The 20,384-nt window shown below is 35.4% G+C and overlaps 1 protein-coding gene across 3 annotated transcripts; it reads left to right on the plus strand.

Annotated features, from left to right (window-relative positions):
- Positions 1 to 216: 216 nt before the first annotated feature.
- On the plus strand, positions 217 to 19,923 carry LOC149729264 (transcription elongation factor SPT5-like). 3 transcript variants are annotated; one of them, XM_089886367.1, is made up of 26 exons: positions 217 to 388; positions 697 to 783; positions 1,089 to 1,185; positions 1,617 to 1,682; positions 2,299 to 2,313; positions 3,379 to 3,445; positions 3,828 to 3,902; positions 4,338 to 4,543; positions 5,011 to 5,225; positions 5,794 to 6,060; positions 6,362 to 6,437; positions 7,012 to 7,169; positions 7,486 to 7,579; positions 8,010 to 8,169; positions 8,531 to 8,600; positions 10,216 to 10,341; positions 11,175 to 11,300; positions 11,622 to 11,769; positions 12,113 to 12,251; positions 12,773 to 12,903; positions 13,763 to 13,945; positions 14,442 to 14,576; positions 14,968 to 15,083; positions 17,634 to 17,882; positions 18,323 to 18,418; positions 19,025 to 19,923. In XM_089886367.1, exons 1-26 carry the CDS (start codon positions 299 to 301, stop codon positions 19,205 to 19,207), a joined length of 3,375 nt encoding a protein of 1,124 aa, XP_089742493.1. In that variant the 5' UTR covers positions 217 to 298; the 3' UTR covers positions 19,208 to 19,923. The 3 variants fall into 3 exon arrangements, with proteins under 3 accessions (XP_089742493.1, XP_089742492.1, XP_089742494.1); XM_089886366.1 differs by having other exon boundaries at positions 218 to 388; positions 1,086 to 1,185; XM_089886368.1 differs by lacking the exon at positions 2,299 to 2,313 and having other exon boundaries at positions 218 to 388; positions 1,086 to 1,185.
- Positions 19,924 to 20,384: the final 461 nt, after the last annotated feature.

A 20,384-nucleotide genomic window follows, 5' to 3' on the forward strand; every position in this document is an offset into this window, starting at 1 on the left:
GTTTCAGTTTGTCCATTATCACTGCCCGCTGTATATGTACAGGACAAAGCTTTCAGAACCATTAGCTGAATCAGATAAAACGATTAAATTTATTGCAATCTGGGTTTAAAGTTTCTGCAACTAAACTTTTTATATTTATTAAAATACGAAACGTCATTGATTCTTACAAAAATGCAGCTCTGTTTGCGCATATATGTACCATTGTGTGTTTATTACTTAATTATCATTTCCACCTAAATCAGGCCAACAGTTGCGTTTTAGTCGAATATTTGCTGATTAATATTAAAACTGCTGAGTCATGTCGGATAGTGATGCGAGCGAGTTCTCTGATGACGAGGAAGGTTTCAATCAAAATAAAAACGAATTTGAAGCTGACAGCGAGGCTGAGGTAATTATTATGATGTCATAATGTTGTGTTTGGGTGTTCATTAATTTGGTGCAATGTTATTTGATTCTAGTGTTTGCAGGAAGTATTGGTTTATGTTGTTTGGTTGTTTCTTAAATATAAAAGCTTTGTTGATCGACTTAACCTAAAAAAACACCAACTAAATTTTAGTTGCAAGAAAATAAAAACTCTACAAATATAAGACTGACTAGTTTAGTTGGCAGGTAAGATTCCCGGTATTTAATTTATATTAAATCTGATTCCTCTTATTACCCATTAATACCTCATAACTCATAGAAATCTTATTACAGGAGGTAGAAGATCCGAGCGATGATGAAGCGGGTTCGGAGCCCTCTAGTGGTGAGGATCTTGATGAGAAGAAAACACAAGACGAGCAGGTTCGGTGTTTGTGAGTTTTGTATAAATATTCCAGTATCGTTGTCGCTGGAACATATTGTTTGTTTAAAGGTTAATAGAAACAGTATATTCACTGCTAATTTGGTATTTGTTAGTTTGTTGGTTCATTAAAAATAATACAAACAGAAAGAACTAAGACCAGGTAGGCAACTTTAACATCTTTCTGCAAAGCGCATCCTTGTTAAAGAATCTTCATTTGAAACTATTTGTCTACCATGCGGCTTTGACTTAATAGAAACAACATTAACGATAGAAACAACATTAACAATAGAAACAACATTAGCAGGAGGATTTTGACGAGGAGGAATACGAAGAAGAGGATGAAGTGAATCAACGTCGAGCGAAACGAGCGCGACATCAAGGATTTATATTAGATGAAGCTGGTAGGTGATGTTGTGATGAACTATTTCTATTTTGCTTATTATGGATAACTGTATAATGAATTAATGAACACAAACAGTACAGTATTATATAACGCAATTATCTTCAAATAAATCAACCTTCTCTGATGAAGGGTTGCTGACTTGAAGACGAAACATTAGAAATACACACCAGATAATCCGTTAAAATATTATTTATTCAACTTGGTTTAAAAACTAAAACCATCTTCGTGGTGTTGCACCATCTACATTGGGATGTTATGTTTGTTTGAAACAAACCAGAAATATCTATGTTTTAGCCCTATAGTAAAAGTGTAATTGCATACCTACCCTGCCACCCTAGGTTTGGTGCATATAAATATGATATCTATGTTACAGATGTATAAATAAGATATCTATGTTATAGATGTATAAATATGATATCTATGTTACAGATGTTGACGAGGACGGGGTGGACGACGAGGAATGGGAAGACGGCGCTCAAGATATTCTTGACCCAGGTTCGTTTGGTGTAGGTGTGGGGTGTTGTGGGTAATATATGGGTATCACACACCATACGAGTTAGAACATGGCTTTCTTCTTATACACCAGACACGCATGGTGTATTCATACACCTCATGCTCACTGCCGAGTTATAACATGGGTGTCTTCTTATACACCAGACACACATGGTGTATTCATACACCTCATGCTCCCTGTCGAGTTATAACATGGGTGTCTTCTTATACACCAGACACACATGGTGTATTCATACACCTCATGCTCACTGTTGAGTTATAACATAGGTGTCTTCTTATGCACCAGACACACATAGTGTATTCATACACCTCATGCTCACTGTCCAGTTAAGATAGTTTTATGTCTATCTTATGGGTGGGAAACCAAGGGATTTAATACACTGGTGTTGAACACCATACATGGTGGTTTCATACATGTTATACTCTCTGTAGCCTTGTATGTTTTATAGGATTTCTTTTGCCTTATAATATCCTTATAAAATTGATAATTTTATTTAAGTTTACTTTGATTTATTATAAGTTTAAAAGTTTGCAAATTATTGTTTGTTATAAATATTAATGAAATGACGTCATTTTTGTTTTCATGTTATTTCTATAGATGAGGAATTAGAAGGTACTTGTTTGCTATTAACATAAACATCTTATAACTGCTTGCATAGAAATCATAAACATTTAATTTCCCTTTATATTTTCATCTTAAATTTGAAAACAAAGTTGGCAAAATTCATATAAAATAAAAATTTCTAAACTCCTGTAAAAAACAATTCATGGTTTCTGCTTATGCTTGCACTTTGTAAAGTAAGACCAATGTTTCTCAACCTTTGACCAAACGAATCACATGATATAAGGTGTGACTCTGCTTAACCTCTGCTCATGGCATTGTTTGTTTCAGTATTTGGAAGCCGTTTGCTGCAAAGTGGTGAATAAAATAACAAACGTAAAAAAGTTTAAACAAATGTAGGTTATTTTATTGATAAATTAATGGGCCAACAGATATTGAGTGTCTTTGAAAGGGGCCACAGACCATGAAAGGTTGAGAAACATTATTTTAGGCTCATTAAAATTTCAGCTGAATGTATTGCATTGCTTAAACTAAACATTTCTTTATAAAATCTATATTTTCTTCCTCATTTAATCTTTATTTTTGATTACTTTGTACATTTTGATGATTTGCATGCCTTGATAGATACTAATTACTAATCCTTAATTTGTAACTTCTGTGTTAGGATTCTTGGGGAAAAAATGAACAACGTGGGCTTTATTAACTTACCACCTGCATTAACACTGGATAAACTTTATCCCTGGTGTATTTGTCCTTATATACAACTTATACATATTTTGCTTAAACCGCTTTAAACCAGGTTTTACTGGTTTTGGGGTAATGTGCCAATTCTGCGCTGGCATGTCTCACCATAGTACCTTACCCATATAGATTAGTTCAACAACTTTACTTTGTGTGATCAATGTTTGACTCTGCAGTATGGCTGGCTTCTTTTTACCCTACATTGTCATTATATGTACCTTGGTGCTTTATGCAAGTTTAGGTCCTCATTCATTGGAAATCAACTAACTTTTTATTATAAACAAACATTGTGTTTAACTGCAATAATGCATTCCCTATTATTTATCTCACCAACATATATGTTTTATACAAGATTACCATTGTTTATATTCCCAGCTTCCACTGTTGAGAATGTATTGGATGATGACATGTCGGGTGCAAGAAGGTTGCATAATATGTTCAAGTAAGTAGTGATGTTAAGTTAGCTTTATTGCATTGCTTCTTAACCCCTGGGTCACGATTTGAATTGGTTGGGTCGCCAAATATACAAATCCTTTTGGTTTTTATCGTACAAATAAAGCTGTGGTTTGTGAAATTTATGTTTTTTATATTTTACACAAAATTATGTTGTACTTCAAGAATATCCGTTCGTCTTTGTTTATGCCAATTGTCTGAGTGTAAAGTTATATTTTGTAACTTATTAATTTGGGGCAGTTGGTCAACTCTTCTATAAACCCCAGATACTATGGGTTGCGGTAGTACATTACCCATACAGACTAACAATACATTATCAAAGTGATTTTATTTTGTTATTTTTATCTCTAACATAAGATATCTATGTTTAGTGACGAACAAGTGGAAGAATTAGGCGAATATTATCGGAAGAAATACGCTACGACGTCATCTGCCTCTAAATCTGGGTAAGTTTATCTAACATTTATTTGCGTAAACCTTATATTAACATTATCTACCTAATGGCAAACATTTTAAAATTGCTATGCAAAAAGAAAGTGTTAAAATACAAATATATATAAATGAGGCCAAGCGCAATATTGAGGTCACACCTTATATTAACATTTTATCGAACTCACCCTGATTTAAGGAGATAAACAATGTACCCCCACAACAACAACAATAACTGTTAATGCAAACATAAACCTTTTTTTTAGTAATAGAAAAGGAAAGTATTGAAATAAATAAGTAGTTTAACACAGAGCGGTTTCTTTATTTTCTATTAGAAATTTTCCCCAATTTATTACATTTTTCTAAAAATCAATAAAAATTGAGCTTACTTAATATTATAATGCTGTCAATATTATGACATCACACACCTTTATAATGATGTCACAAACCAGATTATACGGAGACAATGAAGTATCAGACGATATTAGTCAACAACAATTACTACCTGATGTTAAAGACCCGAACTTATGGACAGTCAAGTGCAAACATGGAGAGGAAAAAGCTACAGTGGTTTTGCTTATGAGGAAGTTCATAGCAATGCAGTATGATGAACAACCATTGCAAATCAAGTCGGTCACAGCTCCTGAGGGACTTAAAGGTGAGTATATTACTTGTATTAGTGTTTCCCAATCATTTTTCAACTCAATACAGTTATACCAGTCTTGAATCTGGCATGGTTGTGGTTAAGTGCTTGTAATGTAACTGAAGGATACCTGGTTCAATACTCGACACACACATGCGAATGTGTTTAAAGCAAAACACTTACGTGAAATTGCTCTAATCCAGTTGACAATAATGGGTTGTAGCACCCTGGGTGTTGCGTAATTGCCACCATTTTAAAGTCCCATGCCACGCTACATGACCTCACGCATGCAGTATAGAATATACCCAGCGTTTTCCAACTAAATGATATTACTACGAGTCTACTTTCACTACGACACTACTCGATTTACACCTTTCCAAATAGAAGGTGTTGTTTTATTAGGGCGTTAACTACCCATGCTTTCCACCCTAGATGTTTGAACTTCACAAAAAAATACCTTAACCCATCCCCGCCCCACACAGGTTACATATATGTTGAAGCTATCAAACAAACGCATGTGAAGCAAGCCATTGAAGGGGTAAGCAACTTACGACTTGGATATTGGACGCAAAAGATGGTTCCCACCAAAGAGATGCCCGATGTGTTTAAAGTGTTGAAAGAATTTGATCGAACGAGCCTTAAACCTAAGATGTGGGTGAGGTTGAAAAAGGGTGTGTTCAAGGATGATCTCGCTCAGGTTGGTTTCTTCTTCTTGTTGTTGGTAATTTTATCATTGTTTCTGTGGTGGTGGCCAAACTGGCAAACTCTGGTTTAAGTTTTAGTGCTGTAGCCTTGCCCATATAGGATAAAGCATAGAGGACGTGGTTGTGACTTGCAATACCTAATATCTCTTTCTTATAATGCTTGTTAGTGGTGCATTGTTTTACAAATGTATATTTACTTTATTATTATAGACAAAGTAGCACTCAGTTTGCAGTTTGCTGGTTCCCCCTTTTCATTTTCATGCGTAAAGTGTCTATCTATATTAATTGTGGCTCTCTTATGACACAGAACAAGCATATTAGGATTTGAATTTTATTGCACGTTAGGAGTTTTGTTTATAGACGTAAATTGGGGTAATGGGCCAACTATGACCTGAATCCAAGATTCCCAGAACCCCTGAAATATCTTGTCTCACTTAAATCACTTTTGCACCCATTTCCATAAAAATATACAAGACCTAGGTTGTTGAAATGCGCAAACACTGGCCTACACCCCAGGACACGTAGAATCCCACACTGTACAAGTTATTATTATTGTCACAGATTGATTACATCGAGCAAAGTCAGAACCAAGTCACTTTAAAGTTAATTCCACGAATTGACTATAGTCGTCCACGTGGTTCAAACCGAGGTAGTTACGATAAAGAGAAACGTAAACTACATAAACGACCGCCACAAAAGTTGTTCGATGTCGATGGTATACGAGCTATTGGCGGTGAAATATCAACAGACGGCGACCATCTTGTTTTTGAGGGAAATCGCTTCAGTAGGAAGGGGTTTCTCTACAAGAACTTTACTTTGAACACAATTGTAAGTACGTGTGATGTTTACTTTTGTAGCACTATTGGGTGTTTGGATGTTGGGCTAACTTCGGGCTAAATGTCAGGTCTCTGTCAAAGAACCTCACCCTTATTGAATCTCTGTTATTGAGTGTATAAACTACCTCAGGGGGGTCCAGGTGGTAGCACCCTGGGTGTTGAAGTAGTAGACCTACATCGTGTATAAACCCACATAATTTTTTTATATCATTATGTGTTTATTGTTTTATGCATAAATGATTTCTGATTGTTTGAGATTATGACAACATTGATTAATAATTATGACATCACAGTGTGTTGACGGGATCAAACCAACGTTATCAGAGCTGGAGAAATTTGAAGAACAACCGGAAGGTTTAGATATTGAATGTAAGTTGAAGGGTTGATATTAATTCGTATTCAACTTCGTGTGTAATGCTTTTGTCACTAATGAGTTGTCCGAATTGTAAGCCATATCAAAACAAAAATCATACATAAAGTTGAAATGTGTTGTAACTTGTAAGCACACAAGGATAAAAAAATGGTGCCAACAATATGACTGCGATGCGGTGTCGCGGCACCGTTCACACCGGACTTAAATGGACTTTCTGGGTGTTGGGGTAATGGCCCAAATCTGGCCTAAATCCCAGGTCCTTGACAAAGACCTCACCCATATAGAATAAAATAGAATATGTGTAATAATGCTGGTAATGGCACGCCTCAGGCTAGAATTTGAGGTCAAGGCTCACCATCATTCTAGTATGGAATCCATAATAAGAAAGAGATATATATTTCGCTTAAAATGGAAAACTCTTATTTAATTAGAACCAATACACAATTTTTCAACATAGTCTCAGTCCATTATATATCTTGTTGAGTTCGATCCTGGTGTATTGTTCACATTAAATAATAAATTAATATTTTTACTTTGATTTCTGATTGTTTGCTCTTTACCCCATCCTAGTGGTAACGGAAAGTGGCAACAAATCTGAGAAATCGAGTCGTTTTGCCCCGGGAGATAGCGTCGAGGTGGCTGAAGGTGAATTGATCAACTTACAAGGCAAAGTTATAAGTGTGGTTGGTGCGAAGGTCACCATGATGCCAAAACATGAAGAACTTAATGTGAGTTGGTGGTTTATGGGTGTGTTGGGGTAATAGGGTAACTCTGGTCCTACTTACATGTACAATTTTTTTTTTCTTATGTTTCTGTTTTCTTATGTGTTAATTAAAGTAAACTCTTGTCAATAGTGTTTTAAAAACATGTTTTCATTTAGTGTTTGTCTGATTTTTACCTTTTTTTATTTTATGAAACTACATGAAGTGTTTATTATATAGCAGCATTTTCATCTTTGTATCTCATCATATTTGCACTGAATTCTTCATGACCATTAGTTTTATTAGATGAATGTAAACTTTTACCTTTTATATCACATAACAGGATCCTTTAGAATTTCTGTCCCACGAGCTTCGTAAACATTTTAACATGGGTGATCACGTGAAGGTTATTGCTGGGAGGTATGAGGGAGATACAGGTATGTTTGTACTAATATAGCGGGGGATTGAGGGGACAACTCTGGTCTAAATCCCAGGTCCCATGGCATGCCTCACTGTAGGACCTCACCCATATAGAACAGAATGTGCATATACAATGTTGGGGTAATGGGCCAACTCTGGTCTAAATCCCAGTTCCCATGGCGTGCCTCACTGTAGGACCTCACCCATATAGAACAGAATGTGCATATACAATGTTGGGGTAATGGACCAACTCTGGTCTAAATCTCATGTTATTGCAGGACATTACTAATACAAAATATAGAATGCTTATTCACTGGAATGGAACGAACATATCAGTAGTATTTATAGAATAGATAATGTTTCCTAGAATGTCTGCATTACTTTTATTTACCAATTTTTTATCAAGTATGACATAATTAACACTTCACTTTTACTATGACATCAAAGGTTTGATTGTCCGCGTTGAACCGAAGATGATTGTTCTCTTCAGTGACCTCACAATGCACGAGTTGAAGGTTCTACCACGTGATTTACAACTTTGTTCCGATGTTAGTTCGGGTGTTGATTCGGTCGGAAAGTTTCAGTTCGGAGATCTTGTGCTGATGGAGTAAGTTGAGTGTGTGGTTTGTACATTGTATATGGGTCTAATGATGTATATGGGCAGACTGAGGGATTCTGAGCAACACCAATATACAACAATTCATATTTAAATTGCTTCTACCAAACATGTAATACTTGTTTGGTAAACAAGTTCTTCTGGCGTTTGTTTGCGTACCGATGTTTTTCAACTGCCTGTACGAGTTTTATTTATCAGGATGAATGGTGCTTAAGTGCCACACAAATAAATATCAGTAAAGTTATTTATGAAAACAAGGGACTTATCCTTTGTTACCAATTACATATGCTAAAACTAAAGCAAACCTAACTTTTAATTACTTAGTCATAACCAAAGTATATCCATGTTACAGTAGCCAAGTTGTTGGCGTGATCGTTCGGTTGGAAAAAGAATATTTCCAAGTTCTCTCCATGCATGGGAAGGTGGGTCTTTGAGTAATGTTGGTGACATAATGTTGATAATATATGTGGCAAGCTATGCTTTTCTGTAGAAACCAGTTCCTTAATCTTTTAAATACACACAAAACTCTTAACCTTTTTTAGACTCACCCAACTATAAAAATATACCAACCTTTAGCCGTCTTATTACTGTAATCGAATAGGTGAATAAAAATTATTACATTGCTCAGGAAAGCATGTAAACCCATAGCTTAAAGGACAGTTTCTCATAACAAACACCAAAAACTCAAAATCCTATATGGGCCATATTATAAACCCCACAGCCGACACCCCTTTAAAACCTAAGTATTAATAACTTTATACAACTGCCACATGGGCGCCGTTTTATATGGTGCAGACAAGGCCGGCCTACTCTGGATATTATGCAGACGGTGCAGCACCTGCTCCGTATAACTGCATTTTATTAATAAAACCCGTTTAAAATTAAAAAGAACTAGTCGTTTTAAGCCCGCAAATAGCTAAAGAACTGTATATTCAAACGTACTGAGTTATTACGCCATCGATTGGCGTAACAACGATCATTTCCCGTAATATTTTTCTCAACCACGCGTCCACGCATAATGCTTTGTTACGACATAGTAGCGATTCACACGCTGATTATTTGCGTCATATTATTATTTGATGCGTCGATTATTGACGTCATAATACGGTTTGACGCGTTCATTATTAGCAATCCAAGAGAAAGCAAACTGAATAGTGTACGTTTACGGTGGAGACTGTTTATTAAAACTTTAACGAAAAGTGAACATACGTTAGTTTTATACTTAAAACAGCTTGCTATGAGTATATGGCTAGCGCCTTTGCAAATACGGTTATACAACGACTGTATTAAAATAAAACAAATAACACATACATTGGTCTGTATTAAACACATTAAAGCTTTAACTTAACGGTTTAATCTTTTTGCGTGGCGGATGTCCTTGGATTCAATTAAGTACTTTAACAGCCATCTGCAGACATAGGTGCTTGCTACATATTTTGGAACAAACTTTAGCTGCTCGTAAAATTAATACGTCATCGAAAGTAACGATTGACAGGCAAAGCCTATGTTGCGAATCGCTTAAAAACGACCTACAAACAGTTTTAATGATTTAAAAACCCCTCAAACACTAGATCTGTACAAAATTAAGACCTATGTAATAATCAACAGCATTGATGTTTCTTGAGGTATCATTAATGTTCGTGTGCGTATCGTAGGAACAACCTCCTTCAAAGAACCGCGAACGAGTTTGACTATGTGATTTTGCCAGTTTCATACCCGCATGAACGATAGGCAGCAGCTTTGGCTTTAATAGTCGCCGTTATTGTTACTGCTGCCATGGAAAGTATAGCTTAATCGTGTTTTGGCGCGAGTGATAAAAACTCGCGTATACCGTATTTTCCTAATTTCTGCAAAATGAATGACGTCATAATAAACGTGGCCTCTTCTGCAATTTAAAAAAATCGGCGCCTATGAACTGCCATGTTAAATGGACATTTTCTCATAGTAAGATCTCATATTACTTTTGTTGTTTCATGCCCACTTATAAAACCCCTTTTTAGACACCTAAGTTATATATATGTTATATATTGACACCAGGTTAAACACATGAAGCATCAAGCTGTGACTCGTAGAAAAGACACGCGGTTTGCGATGGCATTAGATGCTGAACAAAACAGCATTCAGTGTAAAGATATCGTGAAGGTTATTGAGGGGCCGCATATGGTGAGTCACATCATAATATATATATGTGTTAATATCATATTATGTTGTAAGTAGTTTATAGGTGTTTATCTATGTATATCCATGTAGTATAGTAAGGTGGGGGAAGACGAGACACTTTTAGCAAATAATATTCAAACTCAAACATCCTGGTTACGTTCTAAACAATTAACAATCTATAGAAGTTGTGAGGATACTGTTTTATGTTTCTTTAAATGTTCTTTGTTTACTACCAAACTGGAAGAACATATAATGAAAAGGTGTCCCATCCACCCCCACCCTACTATATATAGTTTACCAATCATACAGAGTTACTAAAATACATATGGTAATATAACTACCATATATTGTGTCCAAATATGGTGCTGCTTGTTCGGATATCCCCCATATATTGTGTGGTATTAAATGTCACACACAAAGTTACATTTCAACACCACAAACAACATATTGTGTATAAGAGTTGATGCCTGTGTATTAATATATTGATCTTATAATCATCGGCTTTGTATATGGTGTTGAAAAGTTAATTGAGATATGACATATGATGAATAGGTGATGTGCCACCTCCTATAACTTATGTGTAACATACAATGCCATGGCACCTCGGATGTGGATTTTTAGCCACAGTTGTTCCATGACCTTCTTAAAATAAATTATTCTTTATAAATTCAGCAATTTTTTTATTTAACATTTTTTCCTTTTCGAGAAATTTAAAAAGTAAAAACTTGTATTTTTAAATTGAACTTTCAGAAAATATAACCATTTAATTGTTTTTTTTAAAGAAAACTTAGTTAGTTTGAGTTAATTATTCAATCTAACTTTTACCCACCCCCCAGGGTCAAGAGGGTGAAGTTAAACACATGTACCGAGGTTTTGCGTTTCTTCAATCCAAGAAAGTGATCGAAAATGGTGGAATATTTGTCGTTCGGACTCGGCAAGTGGTGTTGGCTGGTGGATCTAGGGTTAGTGGTTGTTGTTGTTGTAGTTGGCGATATGTTTGTTCATTACATGATCACAATCAACATTTTAATGAAATTTAAAATCTGAAGCTCTCTTTTTTTTAGATTTAGATTAACCCTGAAAATTTATAATTTTATCTTATTCGTCAATAATCGTTTATTAGTTTGTTATTATCTTTATATAACAATACATCTTGTTTTATAAATATTTTCAACTTTTTTATTTTGTTTTTGATTAATTTTTGTTATGATACATTGTTCCAATATCAACAAGCATTATAAACATTGTGTATCTTAACTCATGAATAAACCTCAACCCTTCAGCAAAATGTTGGAGCAAACCCATTCGCTCCTATGTCACCCCGTATTGGGAGCCCTGCTCGCCAAGATAATGATAGAAACAAACAACAAGGAGGAGGAGGAGGAGGAGGGAGAGGGAGGGGAAGAGGACAAAGAGATATGGGAATTATTGGTGAGTAGGAACCAAATATAATTCTTCTCATGCTGTAATATAGTTGTAAAGAATAAATGGTTAGTTGAATAAATACAACTTATTCATCCTCGCATGGTAGCAACAGGCCAGCTAAACATATTTAATAATATTGCATTGTTCACTTGTTTAGCAAATTAATAAAATGTGATTGAAGTATTTAAACACATGGCCACCATATATACCTTATATACAATCTTATGAAACAAATTTCATCGCGTTGGTTGTAATGTTTCATGATTTATGTAGTGCCAACTCAACCACCCCAAGTTCGATGGTATATTTTATAAACAATGAACAGTAATACATTGTGTCAAACACGCAGGTCAAACGGTTCGCGTGCGACAAGGACCGTACAAAGGTCACATCGGGGTGGTTAAAGATGCCACGGAGTCTACGGCTCGTGTCGAACTCCACGCCACGTGCCAGACAATCAATGTTGATAGGATGAGATTGCAACCAACGTGAGTTCATATTTGATTATGTGTGTTTAATATATATAGGCATGCACTATTGCACTGGTATAGGTTATGATTTAACTTTGTGAATAATTCGTTTCTCCAAATATATATCTTTGATTTTATAACATAGTTATGTACGAGTTTTCAATATGGAAGAAAATCGACTGCTGTAGGGTGTATACCAGAGATAGTGTTTCAAATAGTGGTTTTATACACCGCATACTGTAATAGATATCTGACATTTGTATAAAAGGTATGCACGCCCTGGAATAAATACATTTTAATATATGCTTTCACATAGTTGTGTGAAATGTAGTTTCTTTATATAGTTGTTTGGGGAAAGATGGGACACCTTCTATTTTATCAACTCATTTGGTAGTAAATAAAAAACATTCAAAAATCTATAAAACCGCATCCTCACGACTCCCATTGACCGTTGTTAATTGTTTAAAAACTTCAATCAAAATAGTTAAATATTATGTGCCCTATGAATATAAAGTACATGTTATATGTTTCATTCACAGAGACCAACGTCGACCAGGGGCAGGGGGTAAAAGTTCGACATACGGTCGTACCCCGATGTATGGTTCCCAAACCCCCACATATGGAGGTGGTAGAACACCCATGTATGGATCGCAAACACCATTACACGATGGTAGGTGTACAGTGGTGAGGTTATGCTGCGTATGTGTGTTTTATCGGGGTGTTTAGAGAACTGAAAGTTATGCACATTGCTCATGGTCTCAATTAGTGATGTACCGAATCGCTAAAAAAACGATTCGGCCGAAACCGAATATTCGGCCATTTGTGCCGAATCAATTCGGCCGAATCAACCGAATCGTTTATGACGTCATCCGAACCTACGGCGACGGGCGGTCGGTAAAAACGACATAAAGGAAAATACTTTATCATGGCACCGTGTCACACACAAGTATCAACAATTTCAATACAAGTCTTTAATGTGGCAATAAAGCGTTGTGGGAAACATTAGTCTCCTAATAACGCGCGTATTTACGAACCAAAACTACAGAAAAGGTAAATCGTTGGGAGAAAAGCACAACGGTGACGGACGAGCGTGGATTAGATAAATTTATTTTTATCGTAACACGGACGAGCAGTTATTCGAGAACTCAAAAATTCTTTACTGTAACGGCGAATCTTTGTCAAAATCGCTGATTCGGCCGAATAAATTCGGCAAACCGAAACTTCGGTACATCACTAGTCTCAATATGTTTTCAAAGTAACTTCTAAAAAGTAAATCTACATTCAGAAAAGGATTTAATAAACTGATTTTCTCTTAACTTTTAGTTAAAGAAATTGGGAAGAATGTATGATATGCTACTGTTGTTAACCATATTAATATACTTGATATTGCTTTCCTGCAGAAAGTAAAATTTAATTTACCAATGTTTAGTAAAGTTACCAGAAGAACAATTTTAAGGATTATCGATTAATCTAAATAAACATCTGAACAGGAAGTATTTCAAATAATATTTAATTATCCCCAACCCCAGGAAGTCGAACCCCACATTACGGGGCGCAAACCCCTCTTCATGACGGAAACCGAACCCCACGTGGGGCAGGAAGTGCATGGGACCCCACCAATGCAAACACACCCGCACGACCCGATAACTTTGATTACGACGCTGCTTCACCTGCACCCTATGGTGGGGGAACCCCCAACCCACAAACTCCAGGTGAGGGATCACCCAGGGAGCTGCTTATCATGTTTATATATCACATTTATACCTTATCATATATCTGTTATAAAATTAATTATATCTATATATATATATATATTGCTTATCATATTTATTATAATATCTATTTTTTAATAGGTGTTGGCCACTTGGCCACATAGTGGTTTATCGTTTAAATCATATTTATTTGTCGTATTCGCCTGACAGATAGTTTTTGTTAAACAATTCTTGTTCTTGACATTGACGGTGTGCTTTAATACAGACTTTTGGTTTGAATTGAATAAAACCAAGTTAAAGTTCACATGTTCCTCCATTACAGCCCTGCTCTCTTGTTGAATATTAGATTATTTCTATGTTGTTTAATATATGATTTCTATGTTTATCAATATAATATTTTTATGTTAATCAATATTTTATTTCTATGTTAATCAATATTTTATTTCTATGTTAATCAATAATTATTTCTATGTTGTTGAATATATTGTTTCTATAGGTGGTTACCAATCTGACGACGCGTCACCAGCCACCCCTTATAGCAACGCTCCTCAGACACCCGGTGGTTACGCTTCGGATCGTACGTATTCACCCTACAGTGGGGTTACCCCTTCACCCCTGGGGTCTTATGAGGGTGAGTATTATAGATGGGTGAGGTCTTACAGTGAGGGCAAAGTTGGGTTTATAATACAGTTTCCATGATCTTTTATTCTATATAAATGAGGTTCCACTGTGAGGCAAGTTATAGAACCTACAAGTTAAGTTGGTGGATAACCCAAACAGCCAGGGTGTATTGGCAGGGTTTTTTATGATTTTCCAAAGGTAGCCCACAATGGCTTTAATTGATGGGAGATCTTTCCTTGATAGCTTTGCACTCTAAATTGGGTTCAAACACGTTCAGATGAATGTAGCTATTACTTTAATATTTTACCTAAATTACTTTTTTTATAACTGCAAATATATTGCTCGCTTTCTACTTTAACATATCACTTACAATGCCACTTACTTTTACACCCCACTCACAGCGACACCAAGTCCACTAGGTTCAAGTTACAGCAACTACCAACCAACCCCCTCACCTGGTGATTTACAATCTTCACCTGCAAGTTATCAACCTTCGCCATCACCGGGGAGTTACCAGGTGTGATGTATATGATTGATGTGTGATGTATATGATTGACGTGTGTTGTATATGATTGATGTGTGTTGTATATGATTGATGTGTGTTGTATATGATTGATGTGTGTTGTATATGATTGACGTGTGTTGTATATGATTGACGTGTGTTGTATATGATTGATGTGTGATGTATATGATTGATGTGTGTTGTATATGATTGATGTGTGTTGTATATGATTGATGTGTGTTGTATATGATTGATGTGTGTTGTATATGATTAATGTGTGTTGTATATGATTGATGTATGATGTATATGATTGATGTGTGTTGTATATGATTAATGTGTGTTGTATATGATTGATGTGTGATGTATATGATTGATGTGTGTTGTATATGATTGATGTGTGTTGTATATGATTGATGTGTGTTGTATATGATTGACGTGTGTTGTATATGATTGACGTGTGATGTATATGATTGACGTGTGTTGTATATGATTGATGTGTGATGTATATGATTGATGTGTGTTGTATATGATTGATGTGTGTTGTATATGATTGATGTGTGTTGTATATGATTGATGTGTGTTGTATATGATTGATGTGTGTTGTATATGATTGATGTGTGTTGTATATGATTGACGTGTGTTGTATATGATTGACGTGTGTTGTATATGGTTGATGTGTGTTGTATATGATTGATGTGTGTTGTATATGATTGATGTGTGTTGTATATGATTGATGTGTGTTGTATATGACTGATATGTGTTGTATATGATTGATGTGTGATGTATATGATTGATGTGTGATGTATATGATTGATGTGTGTTGTATATGATTGACGTGTGTTGTATATGATTGATGTGTGTTGTATATGATTGATGTGTGATGTATATGATTGACGTGTGTTGTATATGATTGATGTGTGTTGTATATGATTGATGTGTGTTGTATATGATTGATGTGTGTTGTATATGATTGAAGTGTGTTGTATATGATTGATGTGTGATGTATATGATTGATGTGTGTTGTATATGATTGATGTGTGTTGTATATGATTAATGTGTGTTGTATATGATTGATGTGTGTTGTATATGATTGATGTGTGATGTATATGATTGATGTGTGTTGTATATGATTGATGTGTGTTGTATATGATTAATGTGTGTTGTATATGATTGATGTGTGTTGTATATGATTGATGTGTGATGTATATGATTGACGTGTGTTGTATATGATTGATGTGTGATGTATATGATTGATGTGTGTTGTATATGATTGATGTGTGATGTATATGATTGACGTGTGTTGTATATGATTGATGTGTGTTGTATATGATTGATGTGTGATGTATATGATTGATGTGTGTTGTATATGATTGACGTGTGTTGTATATGATTGACGTGTGTTGTATATGATTGACGTGTGTTGTATATGATTGATGTGTGTTGTATATGATTGATGTGTGTTGTATATGATTGATGTGTGTTGTATATGATTGATGTGTGATGTATATGATTGATGTGTGTTTTATATGATTGATGTGTGATGTATATGATTGATGTGTGTTGTATATGATTGATGTGTGTTGTATATGATTGATGTGTGATGTATATGATTGATGTGTGTTGTATATGATTGACGTGTGTTGTATATGATTGATGTGTGATGTATATGATTGATGTGTGTTGTATATGATTGATGTGTGTTGTATATGATTGATGTGTGATGTATATGATTGATGTGTGTTGTATATGATTAATGTGTGATGTATATGATTGATGTGTGTTGTATATGATTGATGTGTGTTGTATATGATTGACGTGTGTTGTATATGATTGATGTGTGTTGTATATGATTGACGTGTGTTGTATATGATTGATGTGTGTTGTATATGATTGATGTGTGTTGTATATGATTGATGTGTGATGTATATGATTGATGTGTGTTGTATATGATTGATGTGTGATGTATATGATTGATGTGTGTTGTATATGATTGATGTGTGTTGTATATGATTGATGTGTGTTGTATATGATTGATGTGTGTTGTATATGATTGATGTGTGATGTATATGATTGATGTGTGTTGTATATGATTGATGTGTGTTGTATATGATTAATGTGTGTTGTATATGATTGATGTGTGTTGTATATGATTGATGTGTGTTGTATATGATTGATGTGTGTTGTATATGATTGATGTGTGTTGTATATGATTGATGTGTGTTGTATATGATTGATGTGTGTTGTATATGATTGATGTGTGTTGTATATGATTGATGTGTGTTGTATATGATTGATGTGTGTTGTATATGACCATAAGCTAAACATGACAGCAAATCTGGCATCTGCCTCACAAATTTGTATTTAAATTGACTAAAAAATGTACAAACCCATTTTTTTGTTTTATTGACACTTTGTAAAACCACCAAATGCTTAACTTTTGGTTGAATACAACTTAACTTATATAAACACCCGGCAAAAGTGGTGCAACCAATTTAAGGCTGTACTTTGTGAAACTCTCATTTTCAAATTTTCATTTTTAAATTACCTAAACCCCTCCACCCCCAGGCCACCCCATCACCCTCAGGCTACCTTCCCACCCCAAGCCCCCTAGATTACACAAGCCCCCTAACCCCAGGTGGGGGAATCACCCCTTCACCCCTGGGTAGCTACGGCACTCCAGGTTCAGTGGGTTCATTAATTGACCACGGGGGTGTTTCGGAGTGGCAGAGTGTGGATATTGTCGTTCGGGTGAAGCAGAACCACGAGGAGGGAGGGATCGCTTCCGGGAAGACGGGGGTCATCAGGAGTATTACGGTGGGTGGTTTATATGGGTGAGGTCCTACAAACCGTGGGGTCTGAGAATAAGGCTAAAGTGGCCCATTACCCTAACATTGTATATGTACATTCTATTCTATATGGGTCAGGCCCACAGTGTGGCATGTCATGGGATCTGGGATTTAGGCCAGAGTTGTTGTATTACCCCAACATTGTAAATGGACGTTCTATTCTATATGGGTAAGGTCCTACAGCAAGGCACTCATAGGGCCAATCACCTTAAAACCTAGGGTGATACAACCCATTAGTAACCACTGGGTAAGGGCAATGTTTGTTAATTGTCTAGCCGCTCTTGATTGCATTATTGTGTTAATACTGGTATAATATCTATGTGTCAGTAAATTAATTTAATGTTTTCTTAGTTTCATAAATCATGTGTTTAATGAATTTATACATTACATTTCACCATCCGCACACAGGGAGGTTTATGCAGCGTTTACATCGACGAGATTCAGCGTACAGTCAGTGTTCCCGGTAATTCATTAGAACCAGTGATTCCAGTGAAAAACGACAAGGTAAGACAACTTTTTAAAGGAAAAAGTTAAAATTGAGTCAACTATGGTTGTTGTACACCTTAGTCCTTTTTTAGCTAAATCTACAATTTCCTGATTTCATTTCAAAACTTGTGCATTTAAATTTATCACTTTCTGTCATATTTGCACGGTCATGTTAACGGTGATGCTCGCCGAAGAAACTTAATTACTTTATTTGATTAACCACTAGTTACTCAATAACTGATTAACTTTTAGTTCGTATTATATTGAACAGAAGATTAACACAGACAAGTTTTGAATATAATATTTCAAGTGAAATAACCACCAGTTACTTGATTTTAAAACCTTTCAGTTGACCGCTTGTTACTTTATTAATTAATAAACCACCAATTAAATAATTAAACAATCCTTTTTTTCTGTTCTAAAGCACACCCTCTTTAAGTTATCATTTATCACAGGTGCTTCTTGCTTTAAAAAACAAATAAACATTTTTAGATTTCATTTTTTGGATTTATTTAATCACTGGTTTAAATTTTATTAGGTAATCCAAGTATAAGTGGAAAAAATTTAACTGTATATTTCAAATTAATCACCTACCAACTAATTAACTAATTTTAACTCTACAAGGTGAAAGTGATCTTGGGGGAGGATCGGGAAACGACGGGAGAATTGATCAGCATCGATGATAAAGATGGGATCGTGAGGATGGATCAAGATAAACAACTCAAGATCCTCCAACTGAGGTTCCTCGGGAAGATCGCATCGGAGCAAGATGAGGGAGGGGGGGAGGACTCGGAGGGAGAGGATTAGAGGTTTCGGACAACTTTTAAATATTTCAAACTTTTAAAAACACATGGAAGACAACAAAGGAAGGCAGTAATAGTTACACCACATGGTAAAACAAATGAAAACACAAGGACACGTTGAGCCAACATTTCCATGAAACCTTTATTGGTTGTTATGTTAAAGAAAGAAAGAGGGCTAAGCATTGCAAGGATGCAATTTTGTTGATGAGAAGATTTTAAAATTGCCAAACTTGAAAAAGGAAGGCAGGCATAGTTAAGACACTCCGTCACATAACGCATACTTATTGGTTCCTAATGTTTACTTATTAATGCTGTGCGCAAAATACCAGGGTTGGCTTGGAATGGTTTTATAAAAATCCTGGAATTCCTGATTTTTGTCAAGTTTTAGGTTCAGTTAAAATATGGGGTCAAAGTAAAACGAAATGTGAGGTTTTACAAATTGAAACTTGAATGAATTAAATCCAAGCTCTCATGTTCAAGAAATGTGAAGTTGCAAAATTTGAATTGTTTAAAAGATTGTGATTATTACATCATAGGCAACAACTGTCATGCAGGTTTTTACTTCAATTCGTTGGAAAAAATTATTCTTTCATTTCTGTTTTCACTATTAGGGTGCCGATTGTTATTTTGTGGTTGGAACTAGAAGTGATGTCATTACATTATATTGGGAATTCATTAAATGTCTATGCCAATATGTTAAATACGAATTGCCGCTTCATACGTTGCTGTTGTTGCTTTATCGGAAAGCGGGGTAGGTGAAAATAAACAACCGGTAGACGGCAGCAAAGAGTGGACACAAAGTGGGATTCTGCATTACAAACATTGGTTTAAAGAAAACAGTTATGCGTTAACGCATACAAAGTCTTACGACGTGGTAACTCGCAAGCGGCTTGGTGTTTGGGTATTGTGCCAACTTGGCTTAAGTCACTGGTGGCATTTGGCAGGATCTCCAATTTAGAGTAGAATTGGTAAACCGGCGCAAGGGTTGTGAATCAGTACACCCGTGTAATAACAACTGTCGTTGTCCTTCAAGCAAATTTATTTAAATGGCATTCACTCATTTTAACTGTGAAACATATTCGTTTTAGCCACATTTTTGGGAGATTTTTTTTTGTTAATCTCGTATTCGTAACGTATTTGTTGTTAATAACATGCGTGATACCGAACACCGCGTTATAACT

Source organism: Ciona robusta, chromosome 10, assembly GCF_009617815.1.
Source record: "Ciona robusta chromosome 10, ASM961781v2".
NCBI classification, from domain to species: Eukaryota; Metazoa; Chordata; class Ascidiacea; order Phlebobranchia; family Cionidae; genus Ciona; species Ciona robusta.

What these genes read in the sequence shown, in the direction of transcription:
- LOC149729264 (XM_089886366.1), top strand. Translation starts at nt 299, where the DNA reads ATGTCGGATAGTGATGCGAGCGAGTTCTCTGATGACGAGGAAGGTTTC. An exon ending in AAGAGATATGGGAATTATTG is followed by an intron (nt 11,770 to 12,112) that starts GTGAGTAGGAAC and finishes TCAAACACGCAG; the next exon opens with GTCAAACGGTTCGCGTGCGA. An exon ending in ACCCCTGGGGTCTTATGAGG is followed by an intron (nt 14,577 to 14,967) that starts GTGAGTATTATA and finishes CCCCACTCACAG; the next exon opens with CGACACCAAGTCCACTAGGT.